Source organism: Perca fluviatilis, chromosome 23 (genome assembly GCF_010015445.1).
Source record: "Perca fluviatilis chromosome 23, GENO_Pfluv_1.0, whole genome shotgun sequence".
NCBI classification, from domain to species: Eukaryota; Metazoa; Chordata; class Actinopteri; order Perciformes; family Percidae; genus Perca; species Perca fluviatilis.
Window position 1 is genome coordinate 138,046 of NC_053134.1, and position 27,928 is coordinate 165,973.

Consider the following 27,928-nt stretch of genomic DNA (forward strand, 5'->3'; position numbering starts at 1 on the left):
TGTGGCGTGATGGGAAATGTGGCGTGATGGGGAATGTGGCGTGATGGGGAATGTGGCGTGATGGGGAATGTGGCGTGATGGAGAATGTGGCGTGATGGGGAATGTGGCGTGATGGAGAATGTGGCGTGATGGGGAATGTGGCGTGATGGGGAATGTGGCGTGATGGGAAATGTGGCGTGATGGGGAATGTGGCATGATGAGAGGATAAAGAGGCGAGAGACGGGCGTGGTCGTTTCAGTTGTTTTTTTATTGTTTACAACAAGGCTACATCACCGATGATGTCATGGTGTCAGTCTCTCCGTCTCATTACCCAGAGTTCACTCTGTCTCACTTTGTGGAAAAACAACTAAAAGTCAACCAAAGTTAAAAAGGTCAAAGGTGACGCCAAATCCTCCAGCATCGAGCCTCCACAGGCAGCCGCTCAGCCCAGTGCATCATGGGAAATCTTTTGGCTCTTTGTATGGCACGGACAGAAAACATCACGACCAAAGTCCCAAAAATAAATCTTCTCTTAAAAACTGTTGGCCAGGCACATCCTCTGATTGGTTCACTGAGTGAACTCGTCCTGACCCCGCCCCCCCGCTGGACCCGCCCCCCCCACACCTGCTGCAGGTGGAGGACTCAGTCTGTCCAATCAGCTCGCTCCGTCAGTCCTGCAGAGTGATTCGTCCCGTTTCACATTCAAAGTCCCTCCTCCTCCTCCTCCTCCTCCTCCTCCTCCTCTTCTTCTTCGTCGTCCCTTTGGATCCTCGTCTGCAGTCGCAGCTTTTTGCCGTCACCTCTGAATGTTGGTCAACAAAAGATTTAACCTGCAGAAGAAGAGACGACAGCGTGTCAACATTAGAGAGCGACTATTGATAGAACTCAGCACGTTTCTAATAACCACGATACGACTCAGCACGTTTCTAATAACCACGATACGACTCAGCACGTTTCTAACAGAACCAGCTGCAGACTAACGAGTGAAGAACCTCCCAATATTTCTCTAAACTCTACAGACCATCAGCTCCTCTGATCAAACGGTCAGAAACTAACGGAGGAATATTTCCTGGTTCTGTCTGCAGCTCATTCTGCTATATATATATATATATATATATATATATATATATATATATATATATATATATATTATATATATATATATATATATATATATATATAAAAATATCTATATAAAAAATAAAACACATAAAGAAAGAGAACCCTTTGGGTATTATGTACATAATGTAATCATTACATTATGTACATAATACCAAAAGGGTTCTCTATGTTTCCTCAGTGAGCCTTTTAAAATGATATCAGATTAGTAAACAGAACGAGCCTTTGGGACAGTGGATGAATGGTTGCTGATAACGGGCATTAAAGATCAGACACTTTTTTGTACAACAGTCGAGAACCCTTTTACAATTATGTACATAATGTAATCTGAAAACTGCTGTATAGATAGTTACCTGTCTATAGATAGTTACCTGTCTATAGATAGTTACCTGTCTATAGATAGTTACCTGTCTATAGATAGTTACCTGTGTATAAATAGTTACCTGTGTATAGATAGTTACCTGTCTATAGATAGTTACCTGTGTATAGATAGCTACCTGTGTATAGATAGCTACCTGTGTATAAATAGCTACCTGTCTATAAATAGCTACCTGTGTATAAATAGCTACCTGTCTATAAATAGTTACCTGTCTATAAATAGCTACCTGTCTATAGATAGTTACCTGTCTATAGATAGCTACCTGTCTATAAATAGTTACTTGTCTATAAATAGTTACCTGTCTATAGATAGTTACCTGTGTATAAATAGATAGTTACCTGTGTATAAATAGTTACCTGTCTATAGATAGTTACCTGTGTATAAATAGTTACCTGTGTATAAATAGTTACCTGTCTATAGATAGTTACCTGTGTATAAATAGTTACCTGTGTATAAATAGTTACCTGTGTATAGATAGTTACCTGTCTATAGATAGTTACCTGTCTATAAATAGTTACCTGTGTATAAATAGTTACCTGTGTATAGATAGTTACCTGTCTATAAATAGTTACCTGTCTATAGATAGTTACCTGTCTATAAATAGTTACCTGTGTATAGATAGTTACCTGTGTATAGATAGTTACCTGTGTATAAATAGATAGTTACCTGTGTATAAATAGTTACCTGTGTATAAATAGATAGTTACCTGTGTATAAATAGTTACCTGTGTATAAATAGTTACCTGTGTATAGATAGTTACCTGTGTATAGATAGTTACCTGTGTATAGATAGTTACCTGTGTTATAGATAGTTACCTGTGTATAGATAGTTACCTGTCTATAGAAAGTTACTTGTCTATAGATAGTTACTTTTAATTTTTTTTTGTTACTTGTCTATAAATAGTTACCTGTGTATAAATAGTTACTTGTCTATAAATAGTTACCTGTGTATAAATAGTTACCTGTGTATAGATAGTTACCTGTGTATAAATAGATAGTTACCTGTGTATAAATAGTTACCTGTGTATAAATAGTTACCTGGTGTTGTGTGAAGCTTGCAGCTATCGGAACAGTCTGGTGAACTCTCTGATGGCCCAACACACCTGTTTACACTCCTCAGCACTAAAGAAGAAGAAGAAGAAGAAGCACAAACGTTAGTCTGGATCGGCGACAGTTCAGGTACCGGATAATCGCTGGAATATCTGGCAGAGCTACACACTGAAAATGATTTTAGTTTAGAGTAAAATGTGGACGGTGCAACAAGGCCTGCTGGTTCTTTCAGGGAATGATTGTAAAGCTTTATAAAGAATATGTTTGATCATTTCCTCTCTAACTGGGAGGTTTTATAAAGAATATGTTAGATCATTTCCTCTCTAACTGGGAGGTTTTATAAAGAATATGTTAGATCATTTCCTCTCTAACTGGGAGGTTTTATAAAGAATATGTTAGATCATCTCCTCTCTAACTGGGAGGTTTTATAAAGAATATGTTAGATCATTTCCTCTCTAACTGGGAGGTTTTATAAAGAATATGTTAGATCATTTCCTCTCTAACTGGGAGGTTTTATAAAGAATATGTTAGATCATCTCCTCTCTAACTGGGAGGTTTTATAAAGAATATGTTAGATCATCTCCTCTCTAACTGGGAGGTTTTATAAAGAATATGTTAGATCATTTCCTCTCTAACTGGGAGGTTTTATAAAGAATATGTTAGATCATTTCCTCTCTAACTGGGAGGTTTTATAAAGAATATGTTAGATCATTTCCTCTCTAACTGGGAGGTTTTAGTGCCGATTCATCTCAGGAGAGTTTAGACACAAGTCTTCTCTATAAAGTCTGGCTCAGCCCAGGTAAACTCAGGTAAACTCAGGTGAGTTTATTTGTCTCGACTTGCTGTGAAGATTCCAGTTTCTCTGCATCTGATTTAGTCTCAACAAGTCCCAACAAACTGTCAGACTGAGATCCTAAATATTTCTGATGACTCACAGCTGTCTTTATTAACAGCTTTCTAATCCTGCAGAGATTAATGGATTAGAATGTAACTGCCACTTTTTTTATATTATATTCAATGTTCGATTTGTAATAACAAAGAAAGTTAGAAATTATTTCCTTTAATCAGTTTAAACTCAACAGTTTGTTGTATTTGATCAGAATACTGAAACACTTTAATATCTGATTATTTATCACAAGTTATCTCTAATACAGCTGTAGTGTGAACATGGCCGCGTCTTAACTGTACGTACACACCGCCGCCGACTGGAGCTTCTAAAGATACCGGAAGTCGTTCATTTTCAACGGAAGCTTCTCTCAGCTGCAAGGAGCGTCAAATCTGTTGGCGTCGCGTTTTGAGCGTCCAGAGCGCCAATCAGAAAGTTGAACTTTGGTCAACTTTATGGTAATGAGCTACGACGCGGTTCAGCGGCAAACGGCAGCAACCAATCGGAATAAAGACGTTCTTCGCGCTGGCTGATCCCAGAGAAACATACGATGTAAACTTTTGTTCCTACCAAGACATTAGTTCCATGAAAATGGAGGAAAATCTCATAATGGCCGTTGCTGGTTTCCCCTATCATTTATGATATGAGGTTGTTTGCGTATAGGGACCAGTTAACGTTACCTGCCGGTCACACGGTCTCTAAACAGTCACATGGTCTCTAAACAGTCCTCTCACGGTGAAGTCCTGCACGGATCAACAGCTGCCGGCTGCTCGCTCTGCCTGCATTCTGCTGCGGTTCAGCGGCTAACGAGCGAGCTAACTGCTAACAGACACCGCTGCGACCAACAAACAATAGAAAATTATGTCCTTATATATGTAATTCATAAAAGGTTTCTAGTGTCAGTGTGTTGGCCGTGCAGTGGCTGCTTCTGCTTTTTCTTCAATCGTGTGTTGAACATGATGGAAGAACGCTCCCACGTCAGAGCGGCCAAAGCGTCGAACAGCTTCCCCGTACTTTTGGACAAGCGTCCTCGACAGGGCGGCCAGAGCTTCTTTGCAGCTCAAGTCGGCGGCGGTGTGTACGTACAGTGAGACTGCTGAGAGTCACACAGAGTCTGCTGTTCATGTTTGTGTACAGTGTGTCAGGTGTGTGTCAGGTGTGTCTCACCTGGTGACCTGTTTGTGTTTGTGTACAGTGTGTCAGGTGTGTGTCAGGTGTGTCTCACCTGGTGACCTGTTTGTGTTTGTGTACAGTGTGTCAGGTGTGTGTCAGGTCTGTCTCACCTGGTGACCTGTTTGTGGAAGTCCGTCAGCTGTTTGTGAGTGACGGTCACGGCCCCTCCAGACGTCTCCTTGGGTAACCCTTTCAGAGCGTTTTCTAACCAGCGACAGAACGTCTGAAACACACAACACACACTTATTATATACACTTACTTATATCATTATGTACATGTGGACAGACAGCGACACACCTGGAAGCAGCCGGGCAATGCATTCTGGGATTGTTTCTGGCTCCAGGGTTAGCCCTAAATACAGCCGGCCGGCCTCTAAATTAGTAAAATATAAGAACTTAATGTTCCAATCACACACTGTGGTCCCATCGTAGGAAAGCACCTTGGTGGGCTAATTCTCTGTAACCAGTGTAGGATTAGCAAGCAAACGTGAGCTAACGAGCCAGCGACAGACCTGGGGAGGGACAGTCTGTTGGTCTGTCTCCTGGTCTATTAACACACCTGGGTAGATGTTTGTCTGTACTCACCGGCCGGTTGAACAGCATGACCTCCCAGAGCACCTCGGCGACGTCCGGCAGCGTGTACGGCGGCAGACAGAAGCAACACGAGTGCATCAGCTGGGTCACCAGCTGCTGGGCGTGCTGCTCCATGGCCTGGCCAATCAGCTGCTTCCTCAGCTCAAAGTCCTCCTCATGCTGAAGGAGACACGGGACACACAAGAGTTTAGTTTAAAGGAGACAGGACACAGGAGGGAGGAGACACAGAAGACAGGACACAGGAGAGAGGAGACACAGGGGACAGGAGACAGGACACAGGAGAGAGGAGACACAGGGGACAGGAGACAGTACACAAGAGACACAGGGGACAGGAGACACAGGACACAGGAGAGAGGAGACACAGGAGCGAGGAGAGAGGAGACACAGTACAGGAGACAGGACACAGGAGGGAGGAGACAGGACACAGGAGGGAGGAGACAGGACACAGGAGAGAGGAGACACAGAGGACAGGAGACAGGACACAGGAGACAGGACACAGGGGAGAGGAGAGTAGTCACAGCAGACAGTGGAGAGGAGTCACGGGGACAGGAGACAGGGAAGAAGAGACAGGACACAGGAGAGAGGACAGGACACAGGAGGGAGGAGACAGGACACAGGAGGGAGGAGACAGGACACAGGAGGGAGGAGACACAGAGGACAGGAGACAGGACACAGGGGAAAGGAGACAGGGAAGAAGAGACAGGACACAGGAGAGAAATGTCCTGTTGGTGGAGGACGGAGGACAGACCGTTTCAGGTTTTAGACTGTCCCCAGCAGAGTTTACCATGAACCAACGGGTCAGGTTTTAGACTGTCCCCAGCAGAGTTTACCATGAACCAACGGGTCAGGGTTTTAGACTGTCCCCAGCAGAGTTTACCATGAACCAACGGGTCAGGTTTTAGACTGTCCCCAGCAGAGTTTACCATGAACCAACAGGTCAGGTTTTAGACTGTCCCCAGCAGAGTTTACCATTAACCAACAGGTCAGGTTAATATCACATGTAATGTATGTTCCTGCCGTCGGAGAATGCTTCTTGAATGATTTGATCTGAGCTGAGTTTTAGAGACACGTGACTGGCGAGTATCTTTTCGTTATTACTGCGATAACATTTGAACTTGTAGTCTGAACTTACTCAAGTCTGTCGTTATTTTATAACCACTAATAAAAATCTATTTTTACCCCAACCCCTCCACTCTGCATCAGCCAACCTGCTTGAAACTAATCACTCAACCAAGTCCCGACTGTTCACTGTCCTGGCTCCCAAATGGTGGAACGAGCTCCCTATCAACATCAGGATGGCCGAAAGCCTTCACATCTTCTGCCGAAGGCTAAAAACACATCTCTTCCGACTACACCTCTGATAAACAAAAAAAAACTTGAACCTGTACCTTCATATGTCTCTTTGTAGCTTCGCTTATTTAAAGCTAATGTACTTGCTCTTACTACTTGTCTGGAGTTTGAACCTTCACAGTTGAAAGCACTTAATTGTAAGTCGCTTTGAATAAAAGCATCAGCTAAATGACATGTAATGTAATAATGTAATTTCTACAGGGAGACTGTTGAACAGTGTCTCAGTGAACTTCAGTTTGAGTCTTTGTGCTGACTCACATCGTTAGCGACCCCAGTGTGGATCAGGTCTCGGACGAATTTCATGACGCTGCAGTTTGCGTCTCGGTGGTCCAGCGAGGTGGCAGCGATGGCGCACTGGATGATATGAACGATGATGCTGCTGCTGAGTAAAGTGACAGGACTCCTCTGGACGAACCTGGACACACACACAGAGGCGCACACACACACACACACAAAAAGGGAGAAATCAGAGATCAACATGGACAATGTTTCCGAGTGCACTTGAAGGCAGCTTCATTTCCCGGAGACAGAGAGAAAGAAAAGAGACAGAGGGACTGAGGGAACTGTTCACAGCTTGTGTTTGGTGTTTTAAATCTTTCTTGTGGCAGAGATAGAGGCAGTGATGTTTCCTGTTTGGGACTCTCACACCGCCTCCTCGGTCACATGACTGGCCACCGCAGCGGGACACGGGGTTGCAGGCTCTGGGATGACGGTGTGTGTGAATGAAAGCTCAGCCAGCTGGTACCTCACTGTATCAGCATTACGTTTCCTGTCTTAACTACACTCACACCCTGGAACTTAAGTTACATTTTCACTGCAGGACTTTTACTGTAACAAGAGTATTTTCACAGTGTGGGATTAGTACTTTTACTGAAGTAATCTGAATACTTCTTCCAGCGCTAGTTAGATTTAAAGCGCAACAGATTTATCACCCAGTGTGAACGGGTCACATGACTCACCTGGTGGCCAGTATGAACAGGTCATGTGACTCACCTGGTGGCCAGTGTGAACAGGTCACGTGACTCACCTGGTGGCCAGTGTGAACAGGTCACGCGACTCACCTGGTGGCCAGTGTGAACAGGTCATGTGACTCACCTGGTGGCCAGTCTGAACAGGTCATGTGACTCACCTGGTGGCCAGTGTGAACAGGTCACGTGACTCACCTGGTGGCCAGTGTGAACAGGTCACGCGACTCACCTGGTGGCCAGTGTGAACAGGTCATGTGACTCACCTGGTGGCCAGTCTGAACAGGTCGTCCACGGTGTCGGGATGATTCCTCAGACCGTTCTGCTGTTCCAACAGCTGGAAGGTCGGCATGCACAGAGCCTGGAGGAACATCAGCATCAGGGAGGTAAATCACACGTTTTATCCCGCTACCATATTATATCCATTTGATACATTAGGTACTGATATCCTAAAGTCTGACACGATACCATCTCATTCAGGAAGCTGCGACCGATACGAGACCATAGCTTTATAGGACTGGTGCTGAATTTAAAACCTTTCTACGAAGACGCTGCTCGGAAACAAACTGCTGTAATTTACCTGCAGCTGTTTGTTTATCTATACAAATACTAATAATACTACTACTACTACTAAAAGTAGGTGTTGTTTTACCTGAAGCATGTCGAGCAGTCCCTGCCTGCAGCCGTCCTCCATGCCGTACTCATCCACCAGGATGCTGCCCAGGTACAGGAAGCAGGAGTGGGGGTACACCTGGTACACACTCACCATCTACACACACACACACACACACACACACACACACACACACACACACACACACACACACACACACACACACGTTTAAAACTAACACATGGACAGGTAGGTAAATACTTTATATTTCTTTTCTCCTGCAGGGAGTTGAAGTGTTTTTTATGAATTGAACTAACAGATCAGTGACTGATCAATAACACTTTAACATCACTAACTGCTCGTCCAATCAGTGCTCCTACAACCGATACCAGACAGTAAGCAGTGCAGGTGTGTCTACCTGTGTGACGAGCGGCTGCAGCAGGGAGGCGGAGCCTTTCCCGACACATCGCACAGCGAACCGGAGACAGCGACAGCAGCGCTCGACGATCCGGTTATCAGCCTGGTGAGTGTTCAGAGTCTCGGACAGAACGGGCCAGATCTGCAGCACACAACAGGAGACATGTTCTCATATATATATATATATATATATATATATATATATATATATATATACACACATCTAATCTACAGGAGATATTTTCATACAAACATCTAATCTACAGGTATGACATAACATATCTGAGGTTTCTACAGGTACGTAGCATGATTAGGCTATTTATTAAGAAGTGTGTGTGTGTGTGTGTGTGTGTGTGTGTGTGTGTGTGTGTGTGTTTTACCTCCTGAATGACTTTCTGACAGGGGTGCGTCTGTCCGTTCTCTACGATGGGGTTCGTGTGTCTGAAGGAGAAACAAACAGAATGCATCAGCATGTTTCCTTTTGGTTTAAATTAAGGTTGAGATGTGACTGCAGGTAAACTCACCTGAAGATAACAGCCAGGCGGTCCAGCCACACGGTGGGATCAGCTGATTTACCGTTGGTAGATTCCTCAGACAAAAGCTGGAAGAAAAAACAGAGTCTGGGTTTAGTCTGGATGTTTGGTTCCTGGTGGTCGCTGCCATTTAAATACTCGGACTGACCTTCTTCAGAGCCATGACCTGAACGGCACAGAGATCACTGAGGCACTCGGCGATCTTCTCCAGAGGAAGCCGAGCCAGAACCAGAGCTGTACCTGCACAGGTAAACACACACACACACACACACACACACACACACACAACACACACACACACACACACACACACACACACACACACACACACACACACACACACACACACACACACACACACACACACACGGTGACATCACTGGGACATCATGTCACCACACTGTATAATACTGGGTCTGTAAAGTGAAGTCAAAGCTCATTTTTCCCTTTTCTCCAATTTTACGAGAAAAAAGTCAGAATATTTTGACTTCAGCAAAGTTAACTGGAACATTTTGGTTGCCTAGAAACCACTGGTTCAGCGTCCACTGACCAATGTGTGACGTTATCTTTTGGAGGACAAAGCTACACCTGTACAGGTTCTGCTGTAACCTGGGTTAGACTGGGACAGCGGGGCACGGCCCTGATGATGTCACTACACACCTTTGAGCAGCCCCACAGGTGTGTACAGGTGTAGCGTACCTTTGAGCAGCCCCACGGCAGCCTCGGTGGACAGGGCGAAGGAGTCCAGGGCGCGGGCGATGTCCAGCAGGCCCTGGAAGTGCTGAGCCATGTGGTCTCTGCACACCGAGCAGATGTTGTGGATCGCCTTCGCTGCTGCAGACGCCAGAGGTTTCTCTCGGAGACCTTTCATCAGGTAGTTCAACACCGGGTCTGGAAGAAAAACAGGACCATAAAGACCAGACCAGACCAGAAAGACCAGACCCCCACCCACCCACCCAAAGCTTTCAGCGACAGTCTGCCACTAAGTGATCCATGTGGATCTCTTGGTTGATCCCACACAGCAGCCAATCAGGGCTTGAATAGAGATACACTGATCCACTTTTTCAGTTCTGATTACATTACCTGAATATAGTTATCTGCCGATATGATGCCGATACCAGAACACTTTTTGCATACCATTTGCATTTCAATTTTGCATAAAATGTATTCCAAAATAACTGATTGAACAGAAAGCTTCACATAGAGGAAAGGAGGTAGTTAGGAGGTAAAACTGCAATGCATTACCAAGTTCAACAGGAAGAAGAGAATTCCAAAGAGTGCGATGGAAAATTGGAAACTCCATAAGATTTTCAAAGTGAATATTTGAAATAAAAGTGCAAGATCATTGTTTCATCTATGTTGATTTTGTAGTGGCGGCACACTATGGCAAAATTTCTGCTGCCACAGTATCAGAAATAGGGCTGTACAAAAAATTTAGTCACGGTTGCCTTTTAAATTATCCTGCCGACATAATGCACCCCCCGCATTGCAGTTTAACAAGTAGAATTATTCAGAGGTTATTGGGCCCGTCCAGTTTAACAAGTAGAACTATTCAGAGGTTATTGGGCCCGTCCAGTTTAACAAGTAGAACTATTCAGAGGTTATTGGACCCGTCCAGTTTAACAAGTAGAATTATTCAGAGGTTATTGGACCCGTCCAGATTAACAAGTAGAACTATTCAGATGTTATTGGACCCGTCCAGATTAACAAGTAGAATTATTCAGAGGTTATTGGACCCGTCCAGTTTAACAAGTAGAACTATTCAGAGGTTATTGGACCCGTCCAGTTTAACAAGTAGAACTATTCAGAGGTTATTGGACCCGTCCAGATTAACAAGTAGAACTATTCAGAGGTTATTGGACCCGTCCAGTTTAACAAGTAGAACTATTCAGAGGTTATTGGACCCGTCCAGATTAACAAGTAGAACTATTCAGATGTTATTGGACCCGTCCAGATTAACAAGTAGAATTATTCAGAGGTTATTGGACCCGTCCAGTTTAACAAGTAGAACTATTCAGAGGTTATTGGACCCGTCCAGTTTAACAACAAGTAGAATTATTCAGAGGTTATTGGACCGGTCCAGTTTAACAAGTAGAACTATTCAGAGGTTATTGGACCCGTCCAGTTTAACAAGTAGAACTATTCAGAGGTTATTGGACCGGTCCAGTTTAACAAGTAGAACTATTCAGAGGTTATTGGACCCGTCCAGTTTAACAACAAGTAGAATTATTCAGAGGTTATTGGACCGGTCCAGTTTAACAAGTAGAACTATTCAGATGTTATTGGACCCGTCCAGTTTAACAAGTAGAACTATTCAGAGGTTATTGGGCCGGTCCAGTTTAACAAGTAGAACTATTCAGAGGTTATTGGGCCCGTCCAGTTTAACAACAAGTAGAATTATTCAGAGGTTATTGGACCGGTCCAGTTTAACAAGTAGAACTATTCAGAGGTTATTGGACCCGTCCAGTTTAACAAGTAGAACTATTCAGAGGTTATTGGACCCGTCCAGTTTAACAAGTAGAACTATTCAGAGGTTATTGGACCCGTCCAGTTTAACAAGTAGAACTATTCAGAGGTTATTGGACCGGTCCAGTTTAACAAGTAGAACTATTCAGATGTTATTGGACCCGTCCAGTTTAACAACAAGTAGAATTATTCAGAGGTTATTGGGCCCGTCCAGTTTAACAACCAGTAGAACTATTCAGAGGTTATTGGGCCCGTCCAGTTTAACAAGTAGAACTATTCAGAGGTTATTGGACCCGTCCAGTTTAACTCCACATACTGTTATGTTGATGGAGTTTATCGTTTATCGTATTTATTCTTCCGAGTCGACTATTAAACCACCAGCTCCACCAAAAACATCAGCACGGTGGGTCCGTTCTAAGTATAGGTTTTTCGGACAGACTTGCCCCCACTGCTAAAACAAACTTCCTTAATGATGACCTGAATCACAGGGTGGACTTTGGGTAACATTGTGCGCTCGTTCGGCGCTCTCCGAGGAATCTTCAGTTGCTTTTGTGATTCGAGCAGTTTAACAAAAACAACTCCAGGTTCCGTGTTCTCTACCACCTGAGCATCACACTGAAGAAACTAACTGCAGCAGCAGCAACAGGAAGTAACTAACATTTCTATAGCCAGGTAAACCCCACATGCAGGTCTGGACCTTTAGAAACCGTAAAGCATAAAATAATCAGTGTGAAGCAGAAATCAGAAAGTTGTACCGAGGAATCTGGGGTTTCTGTCCACGACTTCGCTCATCTCGCCGACCAGCTCGATGCTCGTGAAGCGAACGGCCATGTGGACGGTTTCTGGGAGTAAGACCACCTGCTGTAACACCTCGGACAGCGTCGGGTTGTTCTCTCTGGAGGGACAAGATCCAGACGGGATAATCAGACAGAGACCACCACCACCACCATGTTTCTGTGTTCTTCTAGATCTGGAGGACCACCACCAACATGTTTCTGTGTTGTTCTAGATCTACAGAACCACCACCACCATGTTTCTGTGTTCTTCTAGATCTACAGAACCACCACCAACATGTTTCTGTGTTATTCTGGATCTGGAGCACAGATTTATGACAATGAGCCAATCTTCAGATACTCACGGATCAACACTTTTAGCGATTGCAGCCATGATGAAAAGAACAGCTTCCGTCACTTCCCAGGAAGGGTTCCCTTCTTTTAACGTAGAATATAACTGAGAAAACAACAGAGAACGTCTTTATAAAGTAGAATATAACAGAGAAAACAACAGAACGTCTTTATAAAGAAAACAGAACGTCTTTATAAAGTAGAATATAACGGATAAAACAACAGAACGTCTTTATAAAGTAGAATATAACAGAGAAAACAACAGAACGTCTTTATAAAGTAGAATATAACAGAGAAAACAACAGAACGTCTTTATAAAGTAGAATATAACGGAGAAAACAACAGAACGTCTTTATAAAGTAGAATATAACAGAGAAAACAACAGAACGTCTTTATAAAGTAGAATATAACGGAGAAAACAACAGAACGTCTTTATAAAGTAGAATATAACAGAGAAAACAACAGAACGTCTTTATAAAGTAGAATATAACAGAACAGAGAACGTCTTTATAAAGTAGAACATAACTGAGAAAACAGAACGTCTTTATAAAGTAGAATATAACAGAACAGAGAACGTCTTTATAAAGTAGAATATAACAGAGAAAACAACAGAACGTCTTTATAAAGTAGAATATAACAGAGAAAACAACAGAACGTCTTTATAAAGTAGAATATAACAGAACAGAGAACGTCTTTATAAAGTAGAACATAACTGAGAAAACAGAACGTCTTTATAAAGTAGAATATAACAGAACAGAGAACGTCTTTAGAAGTAGAATATAACAAAACAACAGACAACGTCTTTATAAAGTAGAATATAACTGAGCAGAAAGAGGACAACATTTAAGAAAAGAATCCATCAACATGTTCAAACAGAAATCAGCCTTTTGTTGTTGATACCTTTGGACTGAAAGTAAAGTTACCTGAGAGAAACACTCCATGGATCCAACCAGGAAAATTACGTCTTTTACGAGGTCCGAGACTCTCATCCTGAACTCCCCAAAATCATCGGTGTCCTCGGGGATCCCCTCCTGTTGGACAGAAATAGTTTCCACAGTTACAGCCATACACACATATAACCCTAACCCATATACACACATATAACCCTGACCCATATACACACATATAACCCTGACCCTCCTATTGGACAGAAACAAACTGTGGATTTTAGATCAGATAAAAGTATCAGATAGTTATCTCGATGATAAAGGTGTGTGACTGGTGAAGGTGTGTGTGACTGGTGAAGGTGTGTGTGTGTGTGTGTGTGAGAGACTGGTGAAGGTGTGTGTGTGTGTGACTGGTGAAGTGTGTGTGTGTGTGTGTGTGTGTGTGTGTGTGGCTGGTGAAGGTGTGTGTGTGTGTGACTGGTGAAGGTGAAGGTGTGTGTGACTGGTGAAGGTGAAGGTGTGTGTGTGTGTGTGTGTGTGTGACTGGTGAAAGGTGTGTGTGTGTGTGTGTGTGTGTGTGTGTGTGTGTGTGTGTGTGTGTGTGTGTGTGTGTGTGTGTGTGTGTGTGTGTGTGTGACTGGTGAAGGTGTGTGTGTGTGTGGCTGGTGAAGGTGTGTGTGTGTGGCTGGTGAAGGTGTGTGTGTGTGACTGGTGAAGGTGTGTGTGTGTGTGGCTGGTGAAGGTGTGTGTGTGTGTGACTGGTGAAGGTGTGTGTGAGGGTTTGATCAGGTGACTTACGTGGTCGGGGTCGAGCTGACAGTGCCGGGCCAAACAGTGCAGGAGTCTCTGGATGTACGGTCGGAATATGGTGTGGAGAGCCGCGTCGTTTATTTTATACAGATGTTCTCCCAGACGGTACCAGAAGTTAAAGGAGATCTCCACCACCTGGGTCAGAACCAGAACACAGACAGGATTATCATCAGAGGGTAGGCCTTGTAGTTTTAATGTTACTGGGTTGTAATTGTTTACCTCATACTGCTGGTGTTGTGGTAGTTTGGGGTGTTAGGGTGTAATTGTTTACCTCATACTGTGGGTGTCCTGCACAGATGAGCAGCAGCTCCAGCGTGCGCAGGTCTCCCATCCCCTGGCCTGGACTCCGGACCGTCGTCTCCAGAAACGTCTCGCAGAGTTCGGTGAAGATGCGGCAGTAGTTCAGCACTCTGCAGACAGAAAGGAGCATTAAGACCCACAGTGATCCACAGTGACCCACAGTTATCTACAGTGACCTACAGAGATCCACAGAGACCCACAGAGACCGCTAACAGAGACCCACAGTGACCCACAGTTATCTACAGTGACCTACAGAGATCCACAGAGACCGCTAACAGAGACCCACAGTGATCCAGTGACCCACAGTGATCCACAGAGACCCACAGTGACCCACGCTGAAAAACATGTTAACAGCAGTTTGTCTCCTCACTTGTCGAGGTCTTCCCGGGCCACGGCCATGTGATATGCCGTCTCCAGCGTCAGGACGCCCTGGAACAGCTGCAGCGCTAGCGGCAGGTGCGTGTCCACGTTCTCTATGGCGTAGAGCGCTGAGCACACGCAGTCCGACGCGGCCTCATGCAGGTTGGTCGGGGTTTCATCCCTCTGCTGCAGAGACAAAAACAGAAGGAAACGTGTCACTTCCACACAGAACACAGCTGTTTATACTGCAGTCAAATGTTAAAGACTGGTTTAGGCTGCGGTGATTCTACCGGTAAAACACAAGCGCGTTGCATTGTGGTAGACGGGAGTAATACGTAGGGTACATAGTATGTATGCTCAGATTAGAAGTGCATTGTGGGTATTTTAAAGTGGATGATATAAACCACGGAGAAATCAAAAAACGCTGCAAAATGGTGAACCCACTATATATGTATAATATATATATATATATATATATATATATATATATATATATATATATATATATATATATATATATATATATATATATATATATACATACATACATACATCAAAAACACACATCTAGACACCAGTAAACACGTATGCACACAAAGATATAAAAAATTAATGCGCCATGCCTACAATAGGTTTCATTTAGTCATGTTTAAAGCATATCAACTCTATCAGTTGTAGCCACTGTAGAGCAGTAGTGAAGTAGTGGCCACCAATAATGCCCCGGCAACTGTCCTGACCTGTACACTCAAACCAGCACATAGATCAAAAAGAAGAGAAAAAAATAAAAATAAAAAATAAAAGTACACATACACATACATCAATAACAATTGCATGTATTCTGAAGATATTGAACTAAGGCATTTTTAAACATTGGAAAGGAAGTCAAAGAACGAATTGAAATTGGAAGGTTATTCCACTCAAAAGGTGCTTTATGTTGAAATGCATATCTTCCTATTTCTTTATTGATTCGAGGAATGAGAAAATAAATTTGGTTATTGTGTCACAAGTTATAAAATGAACTTAATAAAATTAGATATTGTTTTAAATAAGAAGGATAGTCCATATAAATACATTTAAAAATAAATTGTAACCAATGAAAACGCCTTCTATCTGGTAGAGTCAGCCAGGACAGTTGATGGTACATTTCGCAATGGTGTGTTCTGTAGGGGCAGCGGAGAATAAATCTACACAGGCTATTGTAGGCAGTGTTAAGGGACTGAAGGCAGGAGGCTGTAGTATTTTGATATACGATATCGGCATAATCCAAAATTGGCAATAAAAGTTGAGAAACAATTCTTTCTTTTCCTGACAGGAAAACTAAAACAGTTAATTGATTGGTATAAAATTCTAAGTGAGCAGTTAAGCTTATTAGTATATATATATATATATATATATATAAAAAACCATTTCTGTGATAGGGAACAGTTTCTAACACAGGTGAAGTGTGAGTCTCACTAGGACTTGGAAGACGGGTATCAAACAGAGTGTGATGTAAACAGGAAGCAGAAGAGGATAAAGACTCACCAGGACTTGGAAGAGCACCATGAGCAGCTGGTTGCTGGCCATGAAGTTGCTGTCCAGGACTCCCAGGTTGAACCAGCTGCCCAGACAGCGAAACACCTTGATGAGCATCTTCTCATCGTTCCCCGTCTTCTCCACACACGAAGTCTAAAACACAGCAACACAATCAGAGCCAGGGTTAGGTCTACACACACACAGAGTCAGGGTTAGGTCTGCACACACAGAGTCAGGGTTAGGTCTGCACACACACAGAGTCAGGGTTAGGTCTGCACACACACAGAGTCAGGGTTAGGTCTACAACACACACACACACACACACACACACACACACAGGTTAGGTCTACACACACACAGAGTCAGGGTTAGGTCTACACACACACAAAAACAAAAAAAAAAAAAAAAACACACACACACACACACACACACACACACAGGTTAGGTCTGCACACACACAGAGCCAGGGTTAGGTCTACACACACACACACAGTCAGGGTTAGGTCTGCACACACAGTCAGGGTTAGGTCTGCACACACAGCCAGGGTTAGGTCTGCACACACACTAACACACAGCTACACAATCAGAGTCAGGGTTAGGTCTGCACGCACACACACAGTCAGGGTTAGGTCTGCACACACAGTCAGGGTTAGGTCTGCATGCACACACACAGTCAGGGTTAGGTCTGCACGCACACACACAGTCAGGGTTAGGTCTGCACGCACACACACAGTCAGGGTTAGGTCTGCACGCACACACACAGTCAGGGTTAGGTCTGCACACACAGTCAGGGTTAGGTCTGCACACACAGTCAGGGTTAGGTCTGCACACACACTAACACACAGCTACACAATCAGAGTCAGGGTTAGGTCTGCACGCACACACACACAGTCAGGGTTAGGTCTGCACGCACACACAGAGTCAGTTCTTGCACGCACGCCGCACACACAGAGTCAGGGTTAGGGACGGACACACACACACACACACACACACACACACACACACACACACACACACACACACACACACACACACACACACACACACACACACACACACACACACACACACACACACACACACACACACACACACACACACACAGGGTTAGGTCTGCACATCGATACACAGAGCCCTGGGTGTTTATGTGACTGAGCCGCGGTTTGTGAGTCATCAATCTATGTGTATGTGTTCATAAACATTTAAGTAGACTAGTATGAATACATATAGATATGTATTTGGGTGTGTTAAGTTTATAATGACGTTTATATGTTCTAAGATGTTCAGTAACATTAACATGAAAAGTTTGATAGCCGCATGCTAACGCTCACAACAGTATTTTTGAACTCACCTGTGTACTCACGTAATACTGTATATGATTATTATTGGAGTGCTTATAACGTGTTTGACTTCCTGTTTGTCAGATTACAGCAGAAAGGAGGCTGTTTGATTTAACATGGAGCTGATGTTGGTTACAAGTTAAAGTTACTGTGTATACTATCACCATGTCCTACCTTTACTATTCCCTGGTACCTTTTACAAAATGTATATTTATTTGAAGCTAGGCAATGCTTGTTTTATAGAATTGGCTTATTTTAATTTATAATGGGAAATGAATGTGCGTATCGCACCGAATCGTTTCATCATGAAATCTATTTGCACTGAATGGTTCCAGATTAAAGGGTGTCGTCCCTGAACCGTATCGTAGCCCACCTATCTAGATACGTATTAGATCGTTCTATCAGAGAGAGATCCACAGCCCTAATTTATAGAATATGTAATGTATCACACTTTGTGATCATTGTCCCTGCTGTTTCCACATTAAAACAACTCAGTGTCTGACATTAGAGCAAATTAAAACCTGGAAATCTCAAATAAACATATTTCAGAAGCAGCAGGCAGAACTTCCCCTAAAATATGTTTGTGTGTGTGTGTGTGTGTGTGTGTATGTGTATGTGTATGTGTGTGTATGTATGTATGTATGTATGTATGTATGTATGTATGTATAGTCCAGACAGAGGAAGCAGAGAGGCTGAGATGCTTCTCACCAGCAGTGTGACCACCGTGCTGGAGTAATACGCCAGATCCTCGATGATTTCTGTCCTCCGATTGGCTCCGATCCGTAGAGAGCGACTGTGGACTTCCTCTGGCAGCACGGTGAGGATCTCTATGAGGAAGGGCATGGAGCTGATGTCGTTGTTGTACCTGGGAGGGGCGGAGACACAGACAGCGGACTCAGAGAACAGAGATCTAACTGATGTTGTGTTTGAGCTCCCTGCAGGTGTGATGCCATCAGACTGTTTATCTGGCGGAGCAGAGAGACTAACTTTACATCTACAATCAATCATCAACATTTAGTGTTTAATGGTCGGCACTCTGCCGCTCCGTCGGCTCAGAGGACGCTTGGAGCGTTTCCTCTATGTTGATTTGACCATGTCGGTCCCCCACGGCAACATTTCTGCCCCCCACAGTATCAGAAATAGGGCTGCATTTTCGTTGTTTCTATTCTTCACCTAAATTGTTCTAAATTGCACATAGCTGTTAATTCAATATAATAGCGATTGCTAACGTTTGGATTTGAGGTGCATTATTTACATGCTGGAGTAGTTACACTGCATTAAGATAATGTAATTAATAGTGGGTTTACTGTTATTTGCTACAGAATGCTTAGCCTATATGTCAAGATCAAAGTTGGCCTATATAGTAACTCAACAAATACAGTTCAATCACAACTGAGAATATGCCTAATTGTGTGTGAATAGAGGTGAGTAAATATATTAGTTTGTGTTGCAGAAAGTGTCAGTTCCGTTTCGGGGGGGGGAGGACCTCCCCCCACTGCTAAAAAAAAAATCCTAAAGGAAACACTGGCTTGGTTTTAACACCTGATGCCAGCCGTACCGGAGTAAGCATGAAAACCACACGTGTCCCTGACTCCCTGAACAGGCTGCAGCTCCGTCTCTCTGCTGAGCCGCGTTGACCGAACAGCGACAGTTAAGTTTCACACTATGACGGTTAAACTTAGCAATAATCTGCGGTTCACATGCACGCTGAATCGTAACACCACTACTGTATATTCAACATCAGTGAAAATGTATTGATCTACAGCCTCCAATGTAGGCTCTTTTAAAAATAGAAAGCATTGCACTTCATAATGTTTGTATTTATAACACTATTGTACTACTGTACAATAACAGTAACCTTCTGTAAGTAAAACATGTGCTCCTTGGGAAAAAAAGTTACAGAATTTTGTGTTTTCCTTGACATAAATAAAGACGTTTGTGTGTCAGAATGCAGGACATGAAGTGTTTGATGCTGATTGGCCCGTTTTGAGCCAGGAAAACTAGAAGATTTAACCGTTCTCTGCTGACTGATGTGGCGGCCATATTTGTAGTTCCTGTTTCAGCCCAAGTGTCCTTTATGTAACAAGTTTCAGTTGTTTAGTAGTGTGAATTCTTACTTTTCTATAAGCGTGTGAACACATCCTTTCCACGAGGCCATCTGGAGAGCGAGGTCAGCGATGGCTAGAGCCAGCTGAGGACAGAACAAATACTTAATTTACTGTAGAAATAACAATCAAGCAGATATAAACTAGTAACTTCCTCCTCGTATGGACTCTGTTGTAAACGTCTGGTTTCCTGCAGAAGATGATGCAACAAACAGGTTAGAAAACACTTCCTGCTGCAGCGCTGGAAGCATCTTTATGTCATCATGGTTCAGTCTTCAGCTTGGGAACATAAAACACACAGGAGGAACCTTTCTGCCAGTTTATTATTATTATTATTATTGACCGTTTATTGGTCAGAAACATCAGATAATAAAGAGATGAACGTCCAGACACGAGGAAGTGAAACATGAACCTGCTGTTACAGACACAGAGAGAAGCTTTACACTGCAGTTAAAGTAAGAGCGCAGAGATGTTCACAAGTCATTTTTTGGAAGTCCAAGTCAAGTCTCAAGTCTCTGGCCAGCTTGTTACCTGTGAGCATATATGCTAAATGTAACGTCTCTTTCACACTATCCAGTGACTGACCTATCTGGGAGCGTTTGGAGATGCCTGATGAAGTTACACGTTGTTGATCCGGCATCATTTATCTTGGTGCCACACACCTTGCATGTAGCTGTTCTCTTACTGCTGCTGTTTACCAAGTTAAATAAGCAAAACTAATGACAAAGGGCACAACTCTGGGAGGACTTGGTGTCGCCATCAACAATGTATTATTTTTTTTTTTATATATGCGAGTGCGCGCACATAAGGCATAACGTTACGTTGCACATTATGGCAAAGGGCAGGGGACATGCAGCTCGTCATACGTTTCCCCAACATATATGCACCAATAAAAGCAAATAGAAATACATGAATAAATTGAGATTTAAAAAGCAATAATTGCATGAAAACAGGTTGTTGACGAGTCTCGAAGCTCGAGTCAAGTCTGAAGTCATCTGTTTGTGCGACTCGACTCCCCATCTCTACAGGAGCGTGACTCAGCAGGTCAGACGCATGATCTGCTGAGTCACGCGTCTGACCTGCTGAGTCACGCGTCTGACCTGCTGAGTCACGCGTCTGACCTGCTGAGTCACGCGTCTGACCTGCTGAGTCACGCGTCTGACCTGCTGAGTCAGAGTTAAGTCTGCTTTATGGTTCTGCGGTGACTCGAAGCAGAGCTTTCTCCGTAGCCGACGTACGTGGCCTCAAGTTTATACTGGTGTCTGCACTGTTCTAGCGCATCTCTTTAAGAGAATAGCCAGCCTGTGTGTGTGTGTGTGTGTGTTCTGTCTGTTTGTATAGTGGGTGGTGTATCTCTGGTGTGTACGTATATTAGTGTGTGTACGCGTTTATGTGTGTTTCGGGTGAAGGTGGTGGACATGAAGGTGAAGTGTGGCAAGTTCTGCGTGTGTGTCTGCGTGTGTGTGTCTGCGTGTGTGTGTGTGTGTCTGCGTGTGTGTGTGTGTGTGTGCGTGTGTGTGTGTGTGTGTGTGTGTGTGCGTGTGTCTGCGTGCGTGTGTCTATAGCAGGAGAAGTTAACCCTCTCCTTGATCTCATGTTTTTTCTGCAGAAGGAGAACCAGGAAATGCAACGCTACCAAGCCACGGCTGAGCGGGCCAATCACAGCTGTTGCTGTCTGCGTCTCGTTTGAGAGGGTCGGTATCTACACGTAGCTACGTACGTCCCCACGGTGACCAGATCAGACGGTTACCTGGGTGACGATGATGGGCGACAGGTCTTTGAGGTTCTGGATGTGGGTCAGCAGCGAGTCTCGCAGTGCATTGTGGGTCTCTGGAGGAAGCTCGAAGAAGGAGGTTTGGATCTTCATCTTCATCGTCTGAGCAGCAAAATAACACGACTCCACATCCTGTTTGAGCTGCAGCAGCTGGTCCGAGATCTCCCACGCATACATCTACACAACACAGGAAGTGATGTCATTACATCTACACAACACGGGAAGTGATGTCATTACACCTGAGCACCTCTACAGGAAGTGAGGTTACTTATTCCCTTCCTACTTTATCTTCTCTCATTGAGCTAAAGGTTCTACGTAAGTCACTCTGTTTGTTAAACAACTAAAACCTAAACTGTGGAGCTTTCCCCCCCAAACCTCTGAGAAGAATAAAGGAACAGTTAGATTTTAAAGTGCAGCTTTCTGCTGATATTTTCTTAAACTAAGACCTAACTCTCTGAGTGTGTTTAACAACGTGTGTATTACACAGCTCTGCAGAGGAAGGTCTGGCTAGTCCACACAGAATTCCTGGATGGGAGAACAACGTGCTCTGGTTTATTGACATTTCTCTAAACCAATCACAATCACCGTGGGCGGGGCTAAGCTCCGGACGGAGCCACGGAGCCTCTGCTAAATAGTCTCAGGAAGGAACTGGATCTGGTGGAACATGTGGACGTTCAAAAGTAGTTTTAGTCGTGCAACAGAAAACTCAGATTGGACAGATAGTCTAGCTAGCTGTTAGACAGACAGACAGACAGACAGACAGACAGACAGACAGACAGACAGTCTAGCTAGCTGTCTGGATTTACCCTGCATAGATCTGAGGAGCAGTTAACCATAGTCCTCACAAATCCACCGGAGGTTAGAACCCCAACACAGAGACAGTCAGGGTCTATACAGAAATCCTGGAGGTAAATTGAATACCTTTTAATACCATTTTAATACCTTCTCAGTATTTATTAAAACCATGACGCCATTGAGTTGCAGGTTTAAACGGCAACACGTTTTCTAACCATTAAACGGAGTTTGAGATTTATAAAACTACACCTCTAGGCCGATAGAACAACTAAAACTACACCTCTAGGCCAATAGAACAACTACACCTCTAGGCCAATAGAACAACTACACCTCTAGGCCAATAGAACAACTAAAACTACACCTCTAGGCCAATAGAACAACTACACCTCTAGGCCGATAGAACAACTAAAACTACACCTCTAGGCCAATAGAACAACTAAAACTACATCTCTAGGCCCATAGAACAACTAAAACTACACCTCTAGGCCAATAGAACAACTAAAACTACACCTCTAGGCCAATAGAACAACTAAAACTACACCTCTAGGCCAATAGAACAACTAAAACTACACCTCTAGGCCGATAGAACAACTAAAACTACACCTCTAGGCCAATAGAACAACTAAAACTACACCTCTAGGCCAATAGAACAACTAAAACTACACCTCTAGGCCAATAGAACAACTAAAACTACACCTCTAGGCCGATAGAACAACTAAAACTACACCCACCTGGCAGGCCAACAGAACAAAAACTACACCTCTAGGCCAATAGAACAACTAAAACTACACCTCTAGGCCGATAGAACAACTAAAACTACACCTCTAGGCCAATAGAACAACTAAAACTACACCTCTAGGCCGATAGAACAACTAAAACTACACCTCTAGGCCGATAGAACAACTAAAACTACACCTCTAGGCCGATAGAACAACTAAAACTACACCTCTAGGCCAATAGAACAACTACAACTACACCTCTAGGCCAATAGAACAACGCAGATAGGGAAAGTCAACAGAATAGATTAGACTCACTGAATTTGGAAACATCTTGCAACCCTAACCCATCTTGCATTTATTTCACCTTTAGAATAAAATGAATAGATGAAATAAAATGATAAATTAAAGAGTTCAAAGAAACAAGCATTCACTGATGCCATTATAACCACTTCAAACTTAGTGGACCTTCTTCTGTATGTACAGACTGTACAGACAGTACAGACAGTCTATGTGTACTCATCCAAATGAGTACACATAGAAAATACTCCATGAAGCAAGGGACATACAAGAAAACAGACACACATACAGACAGACAGACAGACAGACATACAGACAAAAAGCAATGACACTTCCACACTGTTATGAGAATGCACAAAACCACCTTGCACACTGAGACCGCTAACTAGGGTTGGGCATCGAGAACCGATTCCTACTTGGAATCGTTTAAAAAATTACGATTTCATCGGAATTGTTTCATTATTGGAATTGTTTGGAGGATTTGGTTTCAAATCTGATCATGGGTTTCTAATTTAACATGCGCAACTTTTGGTTTCCGTAGCAGCCAGGCGCTTGTTGTGCTGCAGCCATGGAGCGCAGTAAGCGGTGGTCTAGTGGGGCTTTATTTTACGTTGAAAAAGCCCAGTCAAACTGCAACCCACCTTTGAATCAAAATAAAACTTTCCTCTTATTTGTGAAATAAGCATGTGACCCGTTTCAACTCCACACTCAAAGAACCGGAATCGAAAGGAAGAATTAGAATCAGAGTCGTTAAAATCTAAACGATGCCCAACCCTACCGCTAACACATGTCATTCACCAATCTGAATAACACTTCCACTTCTACTGTCCCTATACAAGATGTTCTTACCACCTACCAACTGCCTGCCCTGGAGGAATGTTTGATCTATACTCTTCCTCTGTGTGATGCACCACTCAGGATCTCTGGTCATCTTTGTGGGATACAAACAGCTTGAAAACAAAGCTGCTGCTGGAGAACAGCGGTCTTTGGAATCGGCTTTGGCCGAGACTCTGAAGACTTGGAGTTCAGCTTTTCTTTGAGAAAAGAACAAAAAGCGGCACTGAAGTCATTCTTAAAAAAGGAAGATGTGTTCGGAGTTTTGCCGACCGGATACGGCAAAAGTTTAACCTATCAACTAGCTCTGCTACCTTCTTCGTTGTTCTGGTTGGTTGTAGCGTGCAGAGGGAATTTGAAAGACAACCGTTTATCCCGCCCCTCGGATTGAGCCCAGCCAATGGTGAGTTCCCAAACCCAACATCTGGGTGTGGGTCAGACCCAGAGCAAACATCTGGGTGTGGGCTTGTCAGGCTAAGATAGGCTATCACCCGATGTGGGATAAGATATAATATCACACGAACTTTACAAGATCAACTTAAATAGACATCATAAATCAATAATGGGCATCTCATAGTTTGCAAAAAAAATATTCAAAAAATTAATACCTTGTAAAATGGTGATTAATACCTTTTAATGGCCTTCATTTTTACTAATTTGATTTACTACCTTTTAATACTTTTTAAAATCCCGCGGACACCCTGGACAGAGGAAGGGGACGGACATCTGGCGGAGCAAACCTGGTAGTGCAACGCCGTGGATATAGACTAGGTGAGAGGGACCTCCTTCGGTCCCCAGCCTTAAAGCAGATGACCCAGCCCTGAACCCTTGGTTTGGTTCTCCTTCAGACACACTGACCCTGAACCATCTCCCACAACTGGTTTATTATCACCATGGTGATCTCAGCTGGCTCAATACACACGTTGTTAAACACACTCAGAGATTTATGTCTTAGTTTGAGAAAATATCAGCAGAAAGCTGCACTTTAAAATCTGTTACTTTTTTATATTCTATTCAATTCAATGTTCAATTTGTTCAATAAAATAAAGTTAGAAATGATTTCCTTTAATCAGTTTAAACTCATTTTGTTGAGTTTTATCAGAAGTGAGAACACTTTAATATCTGATTATTTGTTATCTCTTTATCAAATATTCAACACGCGGTCCTGCAGAAACATGGTCAATCAGCAGTAATGTCGTTATGAACTGATCCAGGGTCTGTAAATACACTGGAACACACTTCTATCAGCCAATCAGGACGCTGCTTCAGAATCTGCTGAACCAGATCAGATGATCAGAGAAGTGTGTGAACAGCTGAGAAACCTGAACAGTTACTGCCCCGCCCTGAAACCAACACACCAACACACACACACACACACACACACAGCTACCACGCAGCAGATATGACACATGCCTTTGGTGTGGGAGACCTGGGTTTGATTCCCACTGTGATACATCAACCAATGTGTCCCTGAGCAAGGCACTTAACCCCTGGTTACTCCAGAGGTGTGTTACCTCTGACATATATAGATCAATTGTTAGTCGCTTTGGATAACACAAACACGGTCTGATACCAACAATACTAACCCTAACACAGTTTGAACTCGACACAGTGACGTCAGATGCAACACCTGAACACTCCTTCATTACCAACGTGACGTCCTGTCTGATCACGTGAAGCTGATCCTCAGTAACCCATTCTAAACATACATGTATTATATATATATATATATATATATATATATATATATATATATATATATATATATACACATATACATACATACACACACACACATAAATGTGCTGCCTGTGCGGGCGGAGACAGGTACAAGGCAGCGCCACTAACTTCACCTGTATGACTCGTTTCATTAAGTCAGAAACTCAACTTTACATGAGCCGTGTTACCGTGCTAACAGGCTAACATGCTAACAGGCCTCCGGGACAAAACACGCAGTAAACTCGGTCTTAATGGGAAACAGAAACACATCGTGGAATTAAACCCTCAGATGAACAACTTATTAACAGTTAGCAGGAAGCTAACGAAGCTAATGACGCTAACAGTTTGTGTTTTGATCCATTCATTTAGCCAGCGTAGCTTAGCTATGATGCTAACGGGAACCTGCGCTGCGTCTCTGCGCATGCGCAGTTCTCCCGTTCTGTATTTATGTGGTAAAATGTTAAAACCCGGTGCAGACAGGCCGGTGTAGACTCCCCTCAGACCCCCGGAGTATCCCCCGCCGCTCCCGCCGGTCCCCCCGGGGCTCCCGGTTCTTACCGATCTCTGGAGCTCTCCGAGCCACACCGAGGCTCGCTCCTTCCCGGTCGGGTCCGGGTCGTGGTACAGGGCCTGGACCGCCTGGTAGACCAGGGCCAGGTTCGGTTTGCCCCCCTCCATAGCGCTGAGATTATAAGGCAGAAAGTTCTCCAACACGCTGCACGATCTGAAGCTACACGGTCTGTGTGTCGACCGCCATCTCAAAGCACTGGCTTCCCGCGTGCAACCAGGATCCTCTGCCGACAGGAAACACCGCCAGGAACATTAGTTCCGCTCTGTGATGACGATGAGAACATTTCTCACAGAACTCCATCATAAACATTATTCATATTGTTTAATTATCGCCCTCTGCATACTTATTACTTATTATGTTAAATTCATATTATTGTCTCTGGATACTTATTTTGAGTAGGCTACGTGTTTACATGTTGTATATTTATATTTGAATGTATTTAATCAATAAAGCTGTGGGGGGGAAACATGCAAGTCTATGTGTCTGTTAACATGATTAAGTTATCAGAATCAGACAAGAGTTTATTGCCAAAGTAAGTTACATCACAAGGAATCTGCCTTGGCTGTTGGTGCAAACATTAACAAACAAACATAGTAAACATTATTATCAAGTAAACAATAAATAAACAAACAAACAAAAATACACAAAATAGCTGTTTCAGAAAAAGAGGCTGAACACAGAACTCCGATCAATATCAAGTCTATGTCTCTCTTAACGTTATTAACTATTAGTTATACAGTATTAACTATTAGTTATACATTATTCATGTTTCTGTTATACAGATGTATGTCTTGTTTCTCCTGTTGTACTAACAGATGTGTGTTAAGACTAAATGATATATATATATTTATATAAATGAGAAGTTATAATAAAATGAATATTGTGGTTTTCTCCTAAGCATCATGGAGCCCAATCGTCTGAAGTTCCTTCCTGTTAAACTGAACACAACTGAAAGAGTTTGGATGGAAATATTCTCTGTAGACTTTGATGATTTCTGACAAAACAACATGTAAATATGATAAGGTGTTCATGAAGAACATCTTAGTTTAGATTAAAGGCAACAACAACATCTAATAAACACGTTATGACGAGGTTGGCTCCAGTGACCAGGTCAGTGTGAACACTCAAATCAGATCAGATTTCCATATGTGGTCCTGAATCAGACCCAGGTCTGATGTAGACCACTTCCATATGTGGTCCTGAATCTGACCCAGGTCTGATTTGTTTCAACGTGTGAACAACCAAGGAGGATTTG

At 43.3% G+C, this 27,928-nt stretch overlaps 1 protein-coding gene across 2 annotated transcripts; it reads right to left on the reverse strand.

Moving 5' to 3' along the window:
* Nucleotides 1-228: 228 nt before the first annotated feature.
* tnpo3 (transportin 3) lies at nucleotides 229-26,913 on the reverse strand. 2 transcript variants are annotated; one of them, XM_039791475.1, is made up of 23 exons: nucleotides 26,661-26,913; nucleotides 21,715-21,915; nucleotides 19,977-20,050; nucleotides 18,568-18,724; nucleotides 16,529-16,672; nucleotides 15,015-15,190; nucleotides 14,616-14,754; nucleotides 14,333-14,479; nucleotides 13,571-13,678; nucleotides 12,662-12,753; nucleotides 12,279-12,418; nucleotides 9,757-9,948; nucleotides 9,206-9,297; nucleotides 9,049-9,125; nucleotides 8,905-8,965; nucleotides 8,526-8,666; nucleotides 8,147-8,263; nucleotides 7,761-7,855; nucleotides 6,788-6,944; nucleotides 5,171-5,338; nucleotides 4,696-4,808; nucleotides 2,515-2,598; nucleotides 229-809 (listed from the first exon to the last, which is right to left on the reverse strand). In XM_039791475.1, the coding sequence occupies exons 1-22, from the start codon at nucleotides 26,778-26,780 to the stop codon at nucleotides 2,538-2,540; spliced, it is 2,772 nt and encodes a 923-aa protein (XP_039647409.1). In that variant the 5' UTR covers nucleotides 26,781-26,913; the 3' UTR covers nucleotides 229-809; nucleotides 2,515-2,537. The 2 variants fall into 2 exon arrangements, with proteins under 2 accessions (XP_039647409.1, XP_039647408.1); XM_039791474.1 differs by having other exon boundaries at nucleotides 9,718-9,948.
* Between the last annotated feature and the right edge of the window lie 1,015 nt (nucleotides 26,914-27,928).

What these genes read in the sequence shown, in the direction of transcription:
- tnpo3 (XM_039791474.1), bottom strand. Translation starts at nt 26,780, where the DNA reads ATGGAGGGGGGCAAACCGAACCTGGCCCTGGTCTACCAGGCGGTCCAG. An exon ending in TCGGAGAGCTCCAGAGATCG is followed by an intron (nt 21,916 to 26,660) that starts GTAAGAACCGGG and finishes TGTGTTGTGTAG; the next exon opens with ATGTATGCGTGGGAGATCTC. An exon ending in TGGTGCTCTTCCAAGTCCTG is followed by an intron (nt 15,191 to 16,528) that starts GTGAGTCTTTAT and finishes TTGTCTCTGCAG; the next exon opens with CAGAGGGATGAAACCCCGAC.